This window comes from Carettochelys insculpta, chromosome 1 (genome assembly GCF_033958435.1).
Source record: "Carettochelys insculpta isolate YL-2023 chromosome 1, ASM3395843v1, whole genome shotgun sequence".
In the NCBI taxonomy this organism is placed as follows: Eukaryota; Metazoa; Chordata; order Testudines; family Carettochelyidae; genus Carettochelys; species Carettochelys insculpta.
Window position 1 is genome coordinate 256,301,846 of NC_134137.1, and position 21,802 is coordinate 256,323,647.

Below are 21,802 nucleotides of genomic sequence, written 5' to 3' on the forward strand. Positions count from 1 at the left end.
GACCAGACCTGCTGATGCAGCAAGAGGGGAGACTGCAACATCCCAATCTCCAGGCGCTCTACCTCACAGAATGGATGCTCCGTGGCTGAGGTACCGGAACCTGGCCTGTTTGGATCCCATAAAAGTATTGTTAAAAAGTAGAAAACCCTCCACAAGGATGATTTATTTGGCTAAGTGGAAAAGGTTTTCGGTGTGGGTGTCTCACAAAGGGCTATCTCCCTTGCAAGTCCCCATCCCATTGATTTTAGATCACCTATGGTGTCTGGTACAGGAGTCCTTGTCCCTCTTCTCCGTTAGGGTGCACTTAGCTGCTATCTCAGCCTTTCACCTGGGTCATGGAACATCTTCTGTGTTCTCAGACCCTGTAGTCAAAAAGTTTCTAAAAGGTTGAGAAAGACTCAAGCCCCAGGTTTGGGCACCACTGCCCCCATGGGATCTCAATTTGGTGTTAGCCAAGCTCATGGGGGACCCTTTGAACCCCTGGCTCCCTGCTATTTCTGAGTTACATAACAGTGTTTTTGGTGGCAATCACCTCAGGCAGGAGGGTATCTGAGTTGAGGGCACTTTCAGTGGGCTCCTGGTATACAGTATTTCACAAGGATAAGGTTAGGCTGAGACCTCACCCCGTGTTTTTACCTAAGGTGGTCTCCATGTTTCATGTTAACTAAAACATTTCCCTAATGGTATTTTACCCAAAGCCCTATGCCTCCCTAAGGGAACAATGTTTACATGCCTTGGACGTTAGAAGGGCACTGGCCTTCTATATGTATAGGACTAGGCCCTTTACAAGAATGCAGCAACTCTTTGTGGCAGTTGCCAATAGGATGAAGGCCTTTCCAGTCTCCTCCCAGCAGATTTCCTCCTGGATAGTAATGTGTACCAAGGTGTGTTAAAAGCTCGCAGGGGTTTCTCTCCTCTGGTTAGGGCACACTCCAGGAGAGCGCAGGCGTCATCTGTGGTGTATTTGGTGCAGGTGCCTATCCAGGACATCTGTGGGATGGACTCCTGGTCCTCAATTCATACATTTACAGCACATTATGCTTTGATGCAGCACACACGGGAAGAGGCTGTGGTGGGAAGGGCTGCCCTGCAGTCCGTTAGGGGCTCCAACCCCACCTCCTAGGCATTGGCTTGTATTCACCCAACTTGGAATGGACATGAGCAATGACTTGAAGAAAAGACAGTTACCTGTTCTGTAACTGGTGTTCTTTGAGATGTGTTGCTCACATCCATTCCAGAACCCTCCCACCTTTCCCACTGTCAGAGTAGCCGGCAAGAAGGAAGTGAGCAGGTGGCGGGTCGGGCAGTGCATGTATGGGCCACCATACTGGTGCCACTCCAGGGGATGCTGCACCAACCCTATGGCTGCTCGCTAGGGCAAAAAGCTTGCGGTGACTGGGAATGCACCCGCACACACCCAACTTGGAATGGACATGAGCAACACAACTCGAAAAACACCGGTTACAGAACAGGTAACTGTCTTGTGTCATGCATTGTCTTAGCCATAATCTCACTGGTATGAGCACCCAGAAGTGCTCCTTCCTATTCCTTATGCATCACGTTCACAAGCACACCGGAACCCATGGGCAGCATATTGCCAGCAATTCTCCAAAACTTTGAACACCGCTTCTCAAAGTGATACCTTTCCTTCTTTAGGACATCTGTATCTCAGGATGAAATTTTTGAGAAGCAGGAAGCTGGAGCTGATGAAGAGGTATCTCTTCCTTTCAGTAATCTCAGCTCCAGATAAAACAATTACACTCCTCTCCTCCATCCCTAGTGGATGATTTTAAATAGTTTCAGAACCAGGTTCAAGAGAATTGCTCAATGGTTGCAGATCCTTCTCGAGGTTACAGAACCACATCGTAAGCTGCTTGACATCCTCTGTACAGCTTCATCTGTCTTCATAAGCCTGTCAATGAAGCAGTTCTGGATCCTGTAAGGGATATATGGCACATGCTAGCTACAGTTCCACTTAGAACATGTATACAAACTACTTTGTCTCAACAGATGGCTCAGAGTTTCTTTTCTCTCCTAATTCTTTGATGTTCATTGCTATTAATGTAGGCATAATTTATCATGTTAAATTTATTTCCTATGAGAAAGATCATAAGTGCTGGGACCTATTTGGTTAAAAACCTTATTTGTTGACCTCTTTGCAATTCAGAGTTGCCAGTTACCAGGTGTTAATGCCTAAATAGCGATATAAATTACTCTAAACTGAATTATTTTGTGAAGCATTCAGAGGCTGAGCATACAGAGGAAATCCAGGCAATTATTGCAGAGGGCCAGCTGCTCACCAGACCATTGCTACAAGCCTCCTTGATGCTGCTGATACAGCCAACTATTCAATCTCAGCATCAGTAGTTATGAGCAGGACTTCCTAGCTTCTGCTCTTGGGCTTTCTTAAGGAGGTACCAAATATCTCCCCTTTGACAGTTTCAAGATGTTTGCTGACAGTACTGATAAACCTTTGTGCACATTAAAGGACTCCAGGGCTACTTTGCATTCTCTTGGGTTTGACATACCTTTCTGTTAGAGAAGGTTGAACAAATCAAAGATGGCTCAGAGATCCCACCCTGGTCAGTTCCCCACCACCTGGAGATCGTGTGAAATGCAACAAAAAAGAGAAGGAAACCTTCGAGTGAGTCTCCAGTGTTAGAACCTTCCACCTCCACGTACCAGTTCTGGTGTAGTGGTTGAGGGTAGGAGTTACCATCCCCATCCTTACTAGCTGGATAACTTCATCTCCTTTCAGTGACCACTTTTACCACTTGAGAAGCTCTTGAACGTTTATCACTACAGACAAGTGGGTTTTGGAGGTGATCTCCACAGAGTACTTTATCCATTGTTTTCTTTTCCACTGACCAACCCCCTTCTGGACATTCCTTTGAAAAGAAATGCATTTTCTCTGTATATGAGTGTTCTTGAACCAGATCTTTTGCCACACAAATTCCAGGTACTTCACAGAGCCAAAAAATAATGGCAGTTAGAGACTCACCCTAGGTTTGAGCCTCAAAACTTATGTGAAGGCTCAAAAATTCAACATGGTGACAGTTGCAACAATAATGCTATCATGGCATCAAGGAGATTGGTTCTCAGCCTTCAGCCTTCAGGATAAATGTTTTCATATTGTGACCCATCCATTCCACAAGTGATTCCTACGTTCTACTGTCAGTCAGGACCACTTCCAGCACAAGGTGCTCCTCTTTGGATTTTGAACTGCACAGCATGAGTGACAACTTTGTACTAAAAAGGTAAGTAACCATTTTATATTAGATTTCAAAAGCTGCCCCCCATGTACTAAATACTCAAATTTTTCCCCCTGTAAAAATTTCACTACAAAATTTTATGCCATCCATAAATATATTCTGCACATATGAATTCATCCACATCTTCAATCATTATAGAGGACTGCTTAGGTATTCTACCAGTACTAGTACAAAATCACATTTTGTATTAACCCTGTTTACCAAATTGCTCTCCTGATTACAAAAGATCCCTTTTTTTTTACAAAGTTATGTGGGGTCTTGGTACCTTACCTGGGATCTGAAAAAAGATCACCTCCCCTGCAAAACTTCTATGTATTTCTAGGTGATATTTTATTATGGTACCCTTCAAGAACAACTGCTACATAGGTATGGAAAACAAGCACCAAAAAACAATGCAAAAACATGGATTTGCAAACTTTCATCAAGAGCAATTTCAGTATAGTACAAACAATTTTACATGCAGTAATGAATAGTGACACTGAATTAAGGAAAATTAGGAAGCTTCAAGAATATTTAAAAGATTTAAGCAAAACAAAGTTACGGTAAAGTAATTTTTAAATTACTGGGGATTGTAGATTTATACATATTTATATCAACATGGGCATGACTGCGTGAGAACACTACTGGCAACTTTAGCCACAGGGAAAAGCAGCCAGAAAAGCTACACACACACATAAATTCAGAAAATAACAGATTTACCAACTTGAATGACTTTTTATTATTTCAGTAGAGATGTACAGTAGTTCTTACAAGAAAGATTAACAATATATATAGTTTTATGTGTGTGTGTGTGTGTGTGTGTGTGTGTGTATAAATGGCTTAACAACAATAATATGGAGCAAAATTGTGGGGATTGTAAAAATGAAAAAATATATGAATCAACAATGCAGGTCAGGTATTGAAGAGATAAAACGGAATGCTTTGCTAGTGTTCATAAAGCATGAGTTTCATCCATCATGTGTAACACAAGCAGGATAATTACTCAACTTCACTTGGTACTCTGTTCAGGTTTGGGCATCATATTTTTAAAAAGACACTGCTGAGAGTTCATCAGACAGGAATAATATAAAAAAGATTTAAAAAAACAAAATTTGTGACAGAATTATATGAGGCTTGGTTCCCCCCATCAGCTAGTGACAGATAAATTAAGAAAACTACCTAGAAATAGCTAACGAAAAACAGGAAAGCTATGAAGAGGGCAGATCAGTTATTCACAATAGTGAAAGTGGAACAAGAAGTAATGGTCATTCTGCAGTTGTCAACATGCAAGCTGACAGGTATGCTTGTACAGAGCTCCATTATAATGAGTGGAGTGACACATCAGCACAGCTGCTTGACCACATCCTGTCAGTTACAGGATTGGGATCCAAAGCTACTTCTAGAAAAATACGTTAGGTATTAAGAAAAACTTTTGAATTGTAAGAATAGTTGGATAAGGGGATGGCAATAGTTTTGTGGAATCACTATAGCTGGAGATATGCAAGCCCAACCCAGCCAAGGGATTTATTATATATAATTAAATTCAGGCTATCACACCTCAGGAGTCTCTTTCTAAACCAAATGATTCTAATAATTTATGGCGAACTCTTCCTGTTTCAAAACACCCAGTAGCCTTTAAACAATATCTCAGATTTTAAAGCAGATATCACTCAGTGGTTCTAGAAAGGATAGTCGCAACAGCAAATCCTATAGTAAAAGAAAAGGATGCATTTATGGGAGCCAGATAGTACAAGACAAGTGGATGAAAAGAGGAAAAAAGAAACACAAACTTGCTCCAACTCATAATGAATCTTTCATCATAAAATTCCAGAATATCCCAAGGATAAAATAGATTGGTGATATTTTAAAGAGAAGGGTGTAAAACTGGTGGTTTTCAACAAAAGATGACACACAGGGGTTCTTTAGTAAATCTGGGAGCAATAGCTTTCTTATGCTGGGCAGAGCTGCATCAGAAATTATATTTCACGGAAATGAAGGCCAGAAGGGACCGTTAGATCATCTAATCTGATCTTCTGTGTATCATAAGCCATTACATTTCACCCAAATATGTTGAACCCAATGACTTTATTTAACTAAATCATTTAAGTTCTCAGGAGTTTAAATTGTGTGCCATGAGCAGAGGAAATAACAGAGGGTTGCCATCTGTGCCTAAGATTCCTGCAATGGCAAAGAGTTGATTATGTGAAGCATGTGTAAATGGTTAGCAAGTGAGCCACCTTTCATGCTGCAAAGGAACCATGTAAGATCTTTGACAATTTTTGTTTACTACCTCATGTGAGCAAAACATGTCTGTTAAGTGATTATAATTAATTGTGATTAATTGTGCAATTAATCATGCTGTTAATAACAGAATGCCATGCATTTAAATATTATGGCTGTTTTCTACATTTTAAAATATATTGATTTCAATCACAACATAGAATGCAAAGAGATATGCTCACCTGATATTTACTTTTGATTATTTACACTATAAAACAAGATAGTATTTTTCAGTTCACCTCATACAAATATTGTAGTGCAATCTTTTTATCATGAAAGTTGACCTTACAAAAGTGCAGGTATGTGCAAAAATAGCTGCATTCAAAAGTAAACAGTGTATAACTCTAGAGACTAAAAGTCCACTCAGTCCGACTTCTTGTTCAGGCAATCTTTCCACATTTGCAGGAGATACTGCTGCCAGCTTCTTGTTTAAAATGCCATCTGAGAGTGAGAACAGGCACTCATATGGCTTCACTGTAGCTAGCACTGCAAAATATTTACATACCAGATGTGTTAAAGATTCATATGTCCCTTCATGCTTCAACAACAATTACAGAGGACACATTCATGGTGATGATGGGTTCTGCTTGATAATAATTCAAAACATTGTGGAACAATGTTTGTTCATCATCTGAGTCAGATGTCACTAGTAGAACGCTGATTTTATTTATTTATTTATTGGGGTACAAATCCTATAGTTTCCTCACTGGAGCATTGCTCCACACCTTGTCTGTCTCTGATTTTGGAAGGCACTTCATATTGTTAAGTCTTGAGTTGAGTGCTGTAGTGAATTTTAGAAATTTCAACTTAGTATCTTCTTTGCATTTTCTCAAATCTGCAGTGAAATTATTCTTAAAATGAAAAATATGAGCTAGGACATCATTAGTATTCCCTGTAACTGAGCACTTCAGCAGCTGTACAGGAAAGATTCAGGTGCAGCCGAGCTGATTAGCAGAGCACCCAGCCACCCCCAGGGTGAAGCATGTGTATCTGTTGGTCGTGGTGCACATCCCAAAATTTATTCTACCCATGGTTGGAAAAATTAGAGGGAACCCTGGTCATTATGCAAGACTGCTATATCATGAAGTATGTGGAAGAATGGGGTAACAGAGCAGAAGGCATACAATTCTTCCCCAAGGAATTCAGTCACAAATTTAATTCATGTGTTAAAGAGTGTCATGTGCATGGGAGCATTTTCTCTGGAATGGTGGCTGAAGCATGATGTGGCTTAGAAATATTTAGCATATCAGCACATAAATACCGTGCTATGCAAGCTACAAAAATGCAATGTGAACACCTAGTCTCATTTTCATATGACCTAGTGAGTAAGAAGGGGACAGGTTTATCTTGTTTGTCTTCCCAATTGGCTGAACATGAAGTAGGATTGAGTGAAATTTTAGTCTCTAAAATTTTACATTGTTTTGTTTTTAAGAGCAGCTGTGTAACAAAAAAAAAATTCTAGATTTGTAAGGTGCACTTTCATTATAAAGAGATTGCATTATCGTACTCATATGAGATGAATTGAAAAATTATTTCTTTTATAATTTTTACGGTGCAAGTACTTGCTGTGAAGATCATAATAAAAATGAGCACTATGTTCTTTGCATTCTGTGTTGTAATTGAAATCAGTACACATGAACATTTAGAAAAACAAATAGGTAATAAATTTCAATTGACATTTAATAGTTTAAGTGTGATTAAAACTGTGATTAATTACAATTTATTTTTAATAACTATTAATTTTTGAGTTAATTCCATGAATTATCTGTGATTAATCAGCATCCCTAGGCAAAACATATCATCCAAGTATCTAAAATAGAGGATGCTCTGTACCACCTCAAAGCCTCAGTCTACGACAGCCAATAGCCCATATCTAGCTGTGTCTGAGCTCTGATTCTTCTGAGGAAGCTAAACCCCTACCTGCCAGATTATAAATGTGCATCAAGGTTAAAAAATCTTCCTTACCTCAACAGGCAACCCTTTGCAATCCTGAAGCATGGGATTAGATTATAGTCACCAACTATACAGAACTACAAGGCTACGTCTACACGTGCAGCCAACATCGAAATAGCTTATTTCGATGTTGCGACATCGAAATAGTCTATTTCGATGAATAACGTCTACACGTCCTCCAGGGCCAGCAACGTCGATGTTCAACTTCGACGTTGCTCAGCCCAACATCGAAATAGGCGCAGCGAGGGAACGTCTACACGTCAAAGTAGCACACATCGAAATAGGGATGCCAGGCACAGCTGCAGACAGGGTCACAGGGTGGACTCAACAGCCAGCCGCTCCCTTAAAGGGCCCCTCCCAGACACAGTTGCACTAAACAACACAAGATACACAGAGCTGACAACTGGTTGCAGACCCTGTGCCTGCAGCATAGATCCCCAGCTGCCGCAGCAGCAGCCAGAAGCCCTGGGCTAAGGGCTGCTGCCCACGGTGACCATAGAGCCCCGCAGGGGCTGGAGAGAGAGCGTCTCTCAACCCCCCAGCTGATGGCCGCCATTGAGGACCCGGCAATTTCGACATTGCGGGACGCGGATCATCTACACGGTCCCTACTTCGACGTTGAACGTCGAAGTAGGGCGCTATTCCTATCTCCTCATGAGGTTAGCGACTTCGACGTCTCGCCGCCTAACGTCGAAGTTAACTTTGAAATAGCGCCCGATGCGTGTAGACGCGACGGGCGCTATTTCGAAGTTGGTGCCGCTACTTTGAAGTAGCGTGCACGTGTAGACGCAGCTCAAGTGTTATAAGTAGGTTGAGGTCAACATAGAACCCTATTCTTCACAAAGCCCATGAAAAAACGGAATTAAAAGGGGGACCCATAGATGTATAGACACCAGGGCCTGATGGGACTACCTTGAGCATCTAACAGCTTCCCTACATACACTGGCCACAGAGGCTTTCCCACAAAATGGATTAAAGCATATATTTCAGAAAAATATCTCATCTTTTTATTATTACTTATTATCTATTTGTAATAAGGCAAATAATGAATCTTCTCTTAGAATCCCCATGTGATGATGAGTCTACCACCTTCCCAGTTAAACTGTTCCAATGTTCGATCACCCTCATCATTTTTCAAGGCTGAATGTTTTCAGCTCCCACTTCTCTCCTGTTGGATCTTGTAATGGCTTTGCTGGCAAGACGGAAAAGATGATTACCATTAGACACCATTTCCCATGCACAACTATCAGTTCACTGCTCAATTTTTTTTTTAATAAGGTGAGGTACCTGAGACTCATGTGATAAGGCTTGTTTCCCAGATGTTGGGCATCCTTTGAGCTCTCTTCAGTATTCCCATATCCTCCCTGAAGTGTGGGTATCAGAAGTGGACACACTGTTCTTGTAGTGGTTTTACCAATTCTGTGTGCATAGGCAAGATCACTTCTTTACATTTATTTGCCATTCCTTTTTTATGCATCTAAGGATTGCATTAGCCCTGACTGACACAGCTCTCGTAGAAGTAATTATCCATTATGACCCCTTTTTCTGAATCACTGCTTTGCAAGATAGAGTCTTCAGCCTGTAGGTTTAAACCTACATGATTTATTCCCAGGTTTAACCAATTTGGGTCTGTATGGATCTCACTTCTCTTCATCCAGAAGGGCTAGCACTAATAGGATGCTCCTGGTAGGTATAGGTCGTACACATTGACCAAGACCATGATGTCAGCCCTGAGAGACTGTAACTGTATCATATAAATAATAGTAATAATGCTTACAATCAAATGTTGATATCCTGTATAGAAGGCCCCAGTGTTTCCCATAATATAAAAATATTAAAGAGAAAACATGACAGATGTATCAGCATAGAATTCATGCAATTACAGCTTGTGTTTTATAGATTTGAAAGGCTTTAGATAAGTTTCCACCAGGCAACATAAATACTTACTTCACAAATCAGAACTTAATAATGCCTTGGGAAATATGAAGTCCAATTGACTAATGTGCCAAGTGTCTCCAATTGCCACTGATTTTAATTAAAGTTACACAATTAGCTCGTCTAACAAAATTGATGTGTGATGGTACTTAGGCAGAACACATTGACAGAGCACTTTAGTCTGTACTTCAATTTTGTCAAACATGGCATTTAGAGGAAAAAAATCTCTCTTCTATAGTATCTCTCAATTGGTATAATAAAAACATTTATTTCAAATAGTTTGGATTTGTCTTTCTCTTAATTCATTTCCAGAGAATTAACTGTCATTATGGATTGGGGGATTTTGTGATTTGCCTTCTGACTTATTTTTTACTTAACAGGAAACTAAGTATTTTACACAGTTCCCTGAACTGTAAAAATCATACAAAATCATCTGCAATAACTGCTTTACAGAGAAGAAATTCAGTGCTTTTTTGTTTAAAATATACTTTTTCCTCAGGTTCTACATTGTCCAGCCCATCTCAGATCATCAACTTCTACTACCTGAGGCTTTACCTCAAAAGTTGTCATACGTGAAGATCTAATGTACCCATTCAGTGGCCTGTGCAGCCGAAGAAGATCTGACAAGTTCTGGGCTTGCACAATATCATTTTACACATCAGCAGGGGTGCAGAAGCAATTTTTATAGTGGGGTTGCTGAGATCCATTGAACCAAACTTTACGCCCTGTAGATAAATAATAGAAAACACTTTAAGCAGGGGTCCAGCAGCACCCTCTGCAGCCCTAGTTTGAGCACCTATGTACATCATTCTCGGGCTATGTCTACACTAGGCAAAGTAAGTCAGCCGCGGATACGCAATTCTTGCTACAGCAATTGCGTATCTCGAATCAACCTATTTTTGCTTGGCTTAGTTGGCCATTTTTAGTGAAGAAGATCGATGGGAGAGTTTCTTCTGTAGACCTCCCTTACTTTTTGAGTCTCAGCAGGAATACAGGGATTGCTCGCGACCCGTGAGAGGTTGAGTCTGTGCGACCCTACCAGCTGTGCAAAATCGAACCCTGGAAGATGAACGCTAAGCAGGTCAATCTTCCAGGCTAGTGTAGACACATCCTTAATCTATATTAAGTGCCAAGTAGTGTTTATAAAGTGTAAACACATTTTAAAACACTACTCATTTGTCTAGTTTATACAAGTGCTAAAGCTGAAAAAATACTTGGTATTCCTTTTTTGTAGCTTTAATCAGTGTGATCACTGTGGATTCTTATTCTGATAGAATACTTCTAATCATCAACCATATTACGGTTTGGGCATTGCTTCCCTAACACGTGGTTCTTTATTCTTTAGCCTGGAACTAACCTGAAGAGGTCAGGCAAATGCTTTTTTTTGCAATTTGGTGGACCTAGGTTCACCATTTTACAGTATTTTCATCCTCTTTTACATAGGCCTTGGAAAACACAGGTAGATTACAATCAGAAGTTTGTGATCTCACAGACCTGTTGAAAATAGACTATGTTAAAAAGTATAGTGCTGCATTTTTCAGATTTTTTGATAGTATGGACTGACTTGCTGCAGGCTTAACTGTGTGATGGGACTGGCACCAGACCATGTAGTTGTTCAGACCAGTTGTTCAGAAACTCTGTATTAATGGACTTCTGGGAGTGAAAAGGTGTCATTTGCCACCAGCATAATGCAGACTGAGATGTTACATGTTACATTTAGTTGCCATCTAATGGGATCACCTGTCATGACATCAGTTTTAAATAATATATTTAATGCCCTTGTTATTCTAGCTTTTGGGGAGCAGTAAGTATATTTTGCTACAATTTTGGAAATTTTGTAAGTGCAATATATAATGCATCTTTGATAGTGTTATGATCTGAGGTAGTTTGGCAAAGAGAGTATTAATTAATTCCCCTGTTGTTACAATGTATGATCAGAGTTTACTAATTTCTCTTTTCAAAGTTTAGGAAGAACCATCTTCTAGTGCAATTCTAGACTGAATCAGTATCATTCAAGCCTTCTCTGACTGACACTTTGTAGAACTTCTTCCTGAGCTCATCACAGACCAGGACATTAATTTCTTATTTTGGATTTGTAAACATATTACCCACACCCCAAAAATTTACAGTAATATTTTTCTATCTATTGGAGTACTATTTTTTAAAAATGTGATCAGAGAATTTTACACAGCTTTGGTTACTGATGTACATAGAATTACAAAATCAGACCTCATTCAAATCTTTCTTTCATCATTTGGAACTTTAGTCCAGGACTGCAAGGCCGTGTCTACACTAGCCAAAAACTTCGAAATGGGCATGCAAATGGCCATTTCGAAGTTTACTAATGAAGCACTGAAATACATATTCAGCGCCTCATTAGCATACCGTTGGCCGCAGCACTTCGAAATTGATGCAGCTCACTGCTGCGCAGCTCATCCAGACGGGGCTCCTTTTCAAAAGGACCCCGGGAACTTTGAAGTCCCCTTATTCCCATCTGCTCATAGGAATAAGGGGACGTCGAAGTAGCTGGGTTCCTTTAGAAAAGGAGCCCTGCCTGGACAAGCTGCGCGGTGGCGAGCCACGTCAATTTCGAAGTGCTGCGGCCAATGGCATGCTAATGAGGTGCTGAATATATATTTCAGCACTACATTAGTAAACTTCAACAGGGCCATTTGCATGGCCACTTAGAAGTTTTTGGCTAGTGTAGACACGGCTCAAGAGTTTGATGTCTGTCTTCATATTTCTGATTAATTTAAAAACTAAAAGAAATAGTTGTGGTGCATGACCTTTAAGACATTCAGAGCAGAACATTTTAAAAAATATTAGTGCCAGGAAAATTACATATCTAGAAATGTCATTTAAGTTGACTGCTGCAAATGTAACTTTTTTGCTTTCTTTATTTTCACTTCTAGTGAAGAAAAGAAAACAGATGTCATTTGAAGGATTTTTAAGATACATGAACTCCAACGACTGTTTGATATTTAAAAAAGATCACAGAACTGTTTACCAGAATATGAGCTTCCCATTACGTGATTATTTTATTTCTTCTTCTCATAACACTTACCTCATATCTGACCAACTAATAGGACCAAGTCACCTTTGGGGTTATTCAAGGTATTTAAGTACTTATTTCTGCAATTGTAAGCAAATTATTTTACAAAGTATCTCAAGCTACACATTTATCAAGTTTTTCATGTATGTGTGTTTAGTAATAAGGAATAACAGATTGTATCTAAAATAATGATGGAAACTAGAATAACATTACTTGAATATGACCTAGTGAAATTTTATTTTGTGAGCACACATTCTGATTTATTTGCCATCCCATCTGTTTATCCTCTAAAAGCTATCCAAACCAAAGTTTTTCATTGGCTTCACATATGCTACAGTCTCTTTCAGCAAATAATGACATCTGCAGGACATTGTGCTGTATGTTACTACATTGCAGTATTTAATCTCCACATCAACGAAGACATATAATTAATCTTCTATTCACTCAAACAAATATGCAATCAAATTCTGGATGCAGCTGAGGAGGTGTGGGGCCCATCTCTATGCAGGGCTATGTCTTAGTGTACACAGGAAGAGCAGTTATAATCAATTCCAGCTTGTTTGGTACCCAAATGAGCCATTCATCAAATAGAGCTTGATAGGATGCTCTGGCCATGCCTCCTCACCACCTCCCAATCTGGAGTCTGGATAGGAGTGCAGAAGCCAGGTACATTGGCCGGGGACACCATTGTGAAGAGAAATGTGGCAGGTTCAGGAAGATGAGAGAAATGGAATGAGGAGAAGAAAATGGAGGGAGAAATTGGGATTTGTGAAACAGTATGCAGGGAGGTTCAGGAGACATGAATGTGGAATACAGGAGTCTAATAACACTCCAGTCTCTTTGTACTGCTGTGGTAAAACAAAGTAAACACAACTTAGCTGACCAGTTTTCCTGGGCTGCTTTCCACTGCTCCAGAATGGGGTAAGCAGTTAGAACACACTTGTATAACTGGAGCTAAGACTTAAATGTTTAAAAAAAGTTTTAAGGTAGACAGTATGGCCACATCTACCCTCCAGAAATTTTTCGAAAGAAGCCCTTCCGGAAGATCTCTTCCTAAAGAACCTCTTTCAAAAGAGTGCATCCACGCACAAAAAAAGCAGATCAAAAGGGTGATCTGCTCTTTTGAAAGAGAGCGTTCACTCAGCCCCTGCTCTTTTGAAAGAACAGGTCAGGTATCAAAAAAATCAGGTGTCATGAGGACTGCTCTTTCGAGGGAAAGGCCCTGCAGAGCGTCCACACGTTTTAATTCAAAAGAAACTTTTGACAGACGGCATTCTTCCTGAAACGGGAGTAGAAGAGCGCTTTCAAAAAGAATGCTTCATTCTTTTGATTTAATTTCTAAAGAACGCTTCTTGTGTGCAGATACTCTGTGGGATCTTTTGAAAGAGCCCCCTTCTTTTGAAAACTCTTTCAAAAGAACTTGCTAGCGTAGACGCAGCCTATTGCTATATTTAATCTAGCAATCCTTCAAAAGAAGTTTTCTTGGAAGATCTCTTCTGAAAAAGCTTCTTTTGAAAGACTATGTATACACACCAAAAAGCAGACTGAAAGATCGAGCCACTCTTTTGGTACAGAGCGGCCACACAGCCCCCTCTCTTTTGAAAGAATGGATCAGGAATTGAAAAATCCAGAGCCATGAGGACTGCTTTTTTGAAAACAGGGCCCCCAGGATATCCATACACATTTTTTTCTGAAAGAACCTTTTGGAAAAAAGGTGCTCTTCCTCATCTGGGAGAGGAAGATGGTTGTTGGGAAAAAGTGCTGCATTCTTCTGATTTAACTTCGAAAGAGCGCATTTTGTGTATAGACGGTCCCCGGGTGTTTTCTGAAAAGGTCCAGCTTTCTCAAAAATACTTGCTAGTGTAGACACAGCTTACATAACTTCAAAACACTAGAAATATCACATGGCAAAAATATCACATGGCAGCATTCCTGTAGTTTAATATTTAGTGTTCATGTATTCTAGTTTAACAAGGAAATTCCTAGACAAAAATCACATTAGAATGGTGTTAAGTTTGAGAATACATATTAGTATGTTATGGTAAAATACATTACATGGATGGTGTAATTATCTCAAATCAAAAATTATAAACCAAAGAAATTCAGAATTACACTTAAACTTAAAAAAAATCCAGACATATTAAGATATGAAAGTGCACAGTCAGGGCACCCAAACTTTTCCTCTTCTTTTTAGTGAAACCAAGAAGAGACAAAAACTAATGTCTTTAGAAATTAGTTTAATCTACTCTACACCACAGAATCTAAAATGCCTCAGTCACAATGGGTGCATCTACACTAGCCAGCTACTTCGAAGTAGCTGGCACAACATTGAAATAGTACGTGTTGTGTCTACACCTGCCGTGAGCTATTTCGATGTTGAAATAGACATTAGGCAGCGAGATGTCGAAATTGCTATTCCTATCTGAAGATGGGAATAGCGCCCTACTTTGATGTTCAACATCAAAGTAGGGCGTGTGTAGACGATCCGCGTCCTGCTTCGTCGAAATAGTGGGGTCCTCTATGGCGGCCATTAGCTGAGGGGTTGAGAGATGCTCTGTCCAGCCCCTGCAGGGCTCTATGGTCGCCATATGCAGCAGCCCTTAGCCCAGGTCTCCTGGCTGCTGCTGCTGCTGCTGCTATAGCTGCGGGTCCATGCTGCATGCACGGGGTCTGCAAGTGGTTGTTGGCTCTGTGGATCTCGTGCTGTGCAGGCCGAGTGTGTCTGGGAGGGGCCCTCTAAGGGGGCAACTTGGGGCTTTGCTGGCCCCTTATTTCGATGGGGAGTGCTCATGTGTGTGGACGCTCTGCATTTCCTTCTGGGGCGGCTCCTTTTGATGTTCCCTGCCACTACTTTGACATTGAACATCGAAGGCACCAGCCCTGGAGGACGTGTAGACGATATGCGTCAAAGTAGCCTATTTCAATGTTCTTACGTCAAAATAGGCTACTTCGACGTAGTGTGCTAGTGTAGACTTAGCCAATGAAATGGTTATTGAATGGCACTGCTATAGACTATGGTCCTGCCTTTCTTCACTTTGTGGTGTGCTGTACATTCTTGGTAAAACCGGCAGGAAGCAGTCTCTGTATTCCTCAGCATGCAGGTATGATAACACTGTCTGTCTCTTCCATGTAATGCTCAGAGTTAAGGGAAGGCCTCCTCATGCCCTCATTATCTGTGTAAACACCAGGCCCATTCTGGCCCATTGTAAGCTTTATTACTGGTGGTTTTATACTTTATGTTCATAATCTAGCTTGAATTTATTCAAACATACAATCTACAATACTATTGTAAATAAAACTTCAAACATTTCCAATTTTTGCCAGATAGTCGTTGTTCAAGAAAAAGTTCTACTTAAATTAAAACTTTGGCCATATTTTATCTGTTAGGGGTTCATATTCATAGACTCTATTTTTCCCCAAGAGGCTCTGATAAAGCTTATTACAAGCCCAAGACAGATGAGAGAAAATATACCTCAATGTCTTTATCCATATCATTCTATCAGAATTTTCTTTTCTTTTATGATAATTTAGATATGCTAATATTTTTATAATAACTCAGACTATGTTATTTATAATCAGGTTGAGAACAAAATGCTTATGAATATGGTATCTCCTTTCTGATTGTTTTTTTTTGTTTTATTTTTAAAGTGCTCTGATGAAAGGATGCCGTTGTTTGGAAATTGATTGCTGGGATGGATCACATAATGATCCTATTGTATATCATGGTCACACTTTAACAAGCAAAATTACATTTAAAACTGTCATGGAAGTGATCGAAAAGTATGCCTTTGTGGTATGTACATATATTTGCTCTACTGTAATAACTGTTAATATTGATTATCACACTAGTAATTTAGGGTGCCCTGGAAAAAATAAGATGGACAGTGCTTGAGGTGAGGGGTTCTGTAGCAACAAACTAGATTAAAAAAACCTGCAATACTTCTTAGCTCTGTAACATTTTAAATGAAAGGCAGTCTTGTTTAGCTGACAGTCACTATAGTATAAACTTTGTGGACTCAACCCAGAAGACCTTGCTCAGCATATTCAGGCAAAGTTTGTATTTAAAGTCAAGTAAAAATTTAGCATGAGCAAGGACTGATATGTATTGAGTAAAGATTTTAAGAGCTGATCCAATAAAGTTTCTTCTCTTTTTTGTGTGTTTTTATGTCTTTGCTCATACTTTGGTGACAACAGTTCTGTCTTCTGTGGTGTTGAAGCCTGCAATATGGAGATAAAAGTATTAGATGGGAAGATTAGTTTGAATCTTCGTATATTTTCAGTTTCCTCTGATAATATCCCACCAATTTTAAAAGCAAGTTCTGAAAAAAGCTGTCCTGTCTTATCTGTCAGATGACATATTATAATGTTGTGCTTTCTGCCTATCAGTAGCAGAACAAATGGAAGTTAAAGTTCTTTTGACACTGACCCATTCTTCTATATTGCTGCTGGGCAACACCTTCCCATGAAATCAAGTGAATGGTCCTGAAAGGTCCTTTAGGATAAATATTTGATTTAGGCTGGTTTGAATTATACCAAATAATCACTCTCTCTTTCTCCCTCTGTAAAAATAAACACAATTCAAAACGGCCTAACTCAAGCTGTATAAAAACAAGCAGCCCTGTAGCACCTTAGAGACTAACAAATTTATTAGGTCATGTTAGTTTAGGTGTGTATACATACACACACACACCTTGTGCCTTTTCAAAGCGAAGTCGCCTAATGTCTCTAAAGCAGAGTTTCTCAAGCAGGTGTATGAATACCCTTGGAAATGCTCTGAGATCTTCCAGGGGGGTACATCAACTCATCTAGATACCTGCCTACTTCTACAACAGGATACATAAAAAAAAAACAAGGAAAGTCAGTACAATCTAAAAGTTCATTCAGACAATGACTTGTTTCTGCTGCTTCATATACCTTACGCTGAAATATAAGTACAATATTTCTATTCCAATGCATTTGATTACAAGATGGTAGAAAGTCAGCAAGTTTTCAGTAGCAGTCTTCTGTGATATTTTGCATGTTTTCGTAGGTATGTAACTTTTAAGTGAGGTGTAATTTGGTTGTATGTAAAGCAGATGTGACACAGATTACCTTAGGACCATGTTTCTCAAACAGTGGTACCTATGCCTTTAAGGGTACATGAGAGAAGTCCGGGGTACTTAATTTTTCGTTTTTTTTAAAAGGAGTACTTTATAAAAAAATTGAGAAACACTGCTGTAAAGAACTTAATAAGTCTCTGATTTTTAAAAGCTGTTTTATACAAAACTGTGCCCTTTTTTCATTGCTATAAATATTTTCAATGCGTTGTTTTGCAAAATACAGAAGCTTGTATGTTACTGCAAAGTAGATCTGTCCTAACAGGAAATAGTTGTAATCAGCTGAGAAAATGGCTTCTGAATCCTATGTGATGATGATCTCTGTTATCATGCTGTTCATAAATTTCAGTAGGTTTATCATTTTTCCTCTTTCATGTTAGAGCATTGTTATGAGTAAGGAGTGACTGCAGGGTGCTGCAAAGTGGGCAGTATAATTATGTAATAAGACGGAATACTATGCAACATACAAAGTCTCAGCCCATGATCAGAGCATTAGAATGCAATGCCATCTGACCATATTTAACTGACAGTTTCATCTTGAAATCTAGATACTTTAAGAAAACATAAGCTAAAAGTAATGTCACAAACCTCACCTGTCCCTGCATCCTCATACCCTCACAAAATTGGGTGACTGGGCAACAAAATGGTAGTGAATGATGGAGTCTGAATTAGCTGTTACCACTGAAGAGAGAGATCTTGTGAGTCATTGTGGCTAGTTCTCTGAAAACATCCACTCACTGTGCAGCAGCACTCAAAAAAAGCAAACAGTGCTGGAAATAATTAAGGAAGAAATACATAAATCAGAAAATATCATCTTGCCTCTGTATAAATCCATGGTATCCCCACTACTTGAATTCTGTGTGCAGATGTGGTCACCTCCTCTCAAAAAAAGATGTTAGAATTGGAAAACATTCAAAAAAGGGTATCAAATTGATTATAGGTATGGAAAGAAGAGATTACTAAAACTGGAATTTTTCAGATTATAAAGAAATGATTAAGAGGGGATATGACAGAGGTCTATAAACTCATGACTGGTGTGGATAAAGTAAACATGGAAAAAAACATTTACACCTATCCATAGCACAAAAACTGGAGTTCAAAAGATGAAATTAATAGACAGAATGTGTCAAACAAAAAAGAGGAAGTATTTCTTCACACAACACACAGTCAATGGCTACATCTACACGTGAAGCCAACATCGAAATAGCTTATTTCGATGTAGCAACATCGAAATAGGCTATTTCGATGAATAACGTCTACACGTCCTCCAGGGCTGGCAACGTCGATGTTCAACTTCGACGTTGCGCGGCACCACATCGAAATAGGCGCTGCGAGGGTACGTCTACACGCCAAAGTAGCACACATCGAAATAAGGGTGCCAGGCACAGCTGCAGAGAGGGTCACAGGGCGGACTCAACAGCAAGCCGCTCCCTTAAAGGGCCCCTCCCAGACACAGTTGCACTAAACAACACAAGATACACAGAGCCGACAACTGGTTGCAGACCCTGTGCCTGCAGCATGGATCCCCAGCTGCCGCAGCAGCAGCCAGAAGCCCTGGGCTAAGGGCTGCTGCCCACAGTGACCATAGAGCCCCGCAGGGGCTGGAGAGAGAGCATCTCTCAACCCCCCAGCTGATGGCCGCCATGGAGGACCCGGCAATTTCGACGTTGCGGGACATGGATCGTCTACACGGTCCCTACTTCGACGTTGAACGTCGAAGTAGGGCGCTATTCCGATCCCCTCATGAGGTTAGCGACTTCGACGTCTCGCCGCCTAACGTCGAAGTTAACTTCGAAATAGCGCCAGATGCGTGTAGCCGCGACAGGTGCTATTTCGAAGTTAGTGCCGCTACTTCGAAGTAGAGTGCATGTGTAGACACAGCTAATCTGTGCAGCTCCCTATAGAGGATGTTGTAAAGGTCAACACTTTAACCATTTTAAAAAAGAACTACATCGGGGTGGCCAACGCTTTTCACGGCAATGTTTTACATGTTCTGGGGGCCAAACACAAAATAGCCCCAAACCCACCTCTATCCCCATGTTAAACTTTTCTCAGCCCCAAACCCACCGTCATCCACACGTTTAACTCCTCTCAGCTTCAAACCCAGGTTTAACTCCTCTCAGCCCCTAACCTGCCACCCCATTCCCAGGCTTAACCCCTCTCAGTACCAAACCCAAGATTTACTTACCTCAGACAACGCCCGCCGTCCACCGCCGCTTCTTTGCAGTGGCCACCAACTCCTCCTCAGTGCAGCTGCATGGCTCCCCCAGCTCTCCTACTTCTCCCTCACCTGCAGTGTTGGCGCCTCCCTGCCCTGCCGCTCTGAAATAATGGCACTCAGTTTCATTGGTTTAATGGCTGGATCTCTCCTGCCAGCTGTTAAACTAAATAAATTGACTTACATTATTTCAGCGTGGCAGGGCGGGGAGCCGGAGGAGGAGTGAGTGGCGGCAGCATTCAGAGCCACATGCTACTCTGGAGCTGCAGGTTGCCAACCCCATACCCCACGCTCACTTTGATAGCTTGGATAAAATGACACTGCTGCTGGCTTTGTGGGCTGGAGGAAAAGACTTTGTGAGCAGAGTTCTGGCCCACAGGCCACTTGTTGGCTATCCCTGAACTAGATAAATTCATGGATGTTATGTCCATCAATGGCTGTTATCCAGGATGGGCAAGGATGGTGTTCCTAGACTCTGTTTGGCAGGGCTAGGAATGGCCAAGTGGGTAATTATTTGATGATTACCGGTACTCTTTAACACCTCTGGGGCATCAAGTTTTGGCCACTGCTGGTCTGACCCAGTACACCCATTCTTATTTTCTTATGTTCAATTATTGTGGTCCACTTTTTCCTATTTTTCAATGATATTTTTCTCTCCCTTCCTGCTTTGTAAAATACCCCCACAATCAAAGTGAGAAACCTACTAACCATAAAATGATCTGAAATATAGAAAGAAAAATTGAAAAACAGAAATATTATTTTCTCTAGTCTCTCTCAGTTATAGTAACCATATATGTTACATTTAACATAATTTATAAAATACTATTTTTATCCCTCTAAAAGATGGTAGCTAGTGAAATACCTTTGCTTAAAAGATGTCAGGTATATCTTCCAGATACCAATGTCTAGGCCAAATTAAAATTCTTTTTAGGCTTCAGGGACCTAGAAATAGCAGTTTATTTTGTTTTTCTTGTATTGCTTTCCCCTTGTTTCTCATTACTAAGAATATTTGCATCTAGACAGGATCATTATTTCTAAGGAATTCATCCATTCCTCTTCACTTTAAGTAATAATTATCTAGCAGCAGGCCCTAATAATTCCCAGAGCAACTTGTGATATTACTTTCAGGTCACAAAAGAATGATTTTTCAGGTGGGTAGTGATGAATAGCCCTGAAGAAATGAAGAATATTTATCTTCAAAAATGCTGGAACAAAGGAATAACAAATAGTATAGAAAACAAAGCACTGAAATAGTACAAGTGTATAAATGAATGTTGACTTTTTTAGATGTCAGCAGCTTTGAAAACCTCTGCTGAATTTAGCCTAAATAGTCTTCCATGCTTTAGTATATTTCTTCAGGTATGTTTTTGCTTTGTTTCTGGTTCACATAATGACCTTTTGCATCTCAATCTTCTTATCTGTTGAGAAGCTCTGTGGTGGTGACAGACAGTAGCTTGCCTGTAGCTGTCTTGGCATACTGAATTGAACACTGCTGAATTGTTTTGGCTGAATTTCTTACATGCTCAACAAACACTGTTCCTGCTACCATCTTTTAGGTTCTTAGCTGTTTTAAGAGCATTTTTCTGTCATCTTTCTCCACACTTAACATTAATAGGTACATAATAGAACTCTGGTAAATTTGGTTGTCAGCTACTAATCCTGGACAAATAAACTTCATTATGCCCTATTTTGCAAGGTCAGAGCATAATCATTTAGAATTGTTCCTGATAAAATACTGTGATCAGGTTAACCAATATTCATTTGGCTTCCCTTGTCATAGTGTTTCCTCTGGTTATGTCTACATTGAAAGTTATCCCTGTTTCTAATGGCCCTGATATTAACTTTAAACTTGAAAATTACTCATCTAGATTCCACTTTTAGATTTCCTTTTCCTTAAACATTACTGAGCTCAATGCTGCTGTGTTATTAATCTGGAATAACTAACCACTATTTTGAATATTTTAAAATTAATAAAAATACAAATACCCATGTGCTTCATTGTAAGATATATTGCACA

The 21,802-nt window shown here is 40.0% G+C and overlaps 1 protein-coding gene across 1 annotated transcript in view; it reads left to right on the forward strand.

Moving 5' to 3' along the window:
- The window catches only part of PLCZ1 (phospholipase C zeta 1), a 113,939-nt gene that overhangs the window by 37,313 nt on the left and 54,824 nt on the right, over window positions 1–21,802 (forward strand). The window contains exons 4-5 of the mRNA XM_074998916.1: window positions 12,332–12,533; window positions 16,120–16,264. Coding sequence (XP_074855017.1) covers window positions 12,332–12,533; window positions 16,120–16,264 — 347 coding nt within the window. The remainder of the gene's footprint in view (window positions 1–12,331; window positions 12,534–16,119; window positions 16,265–21,802) is intronic.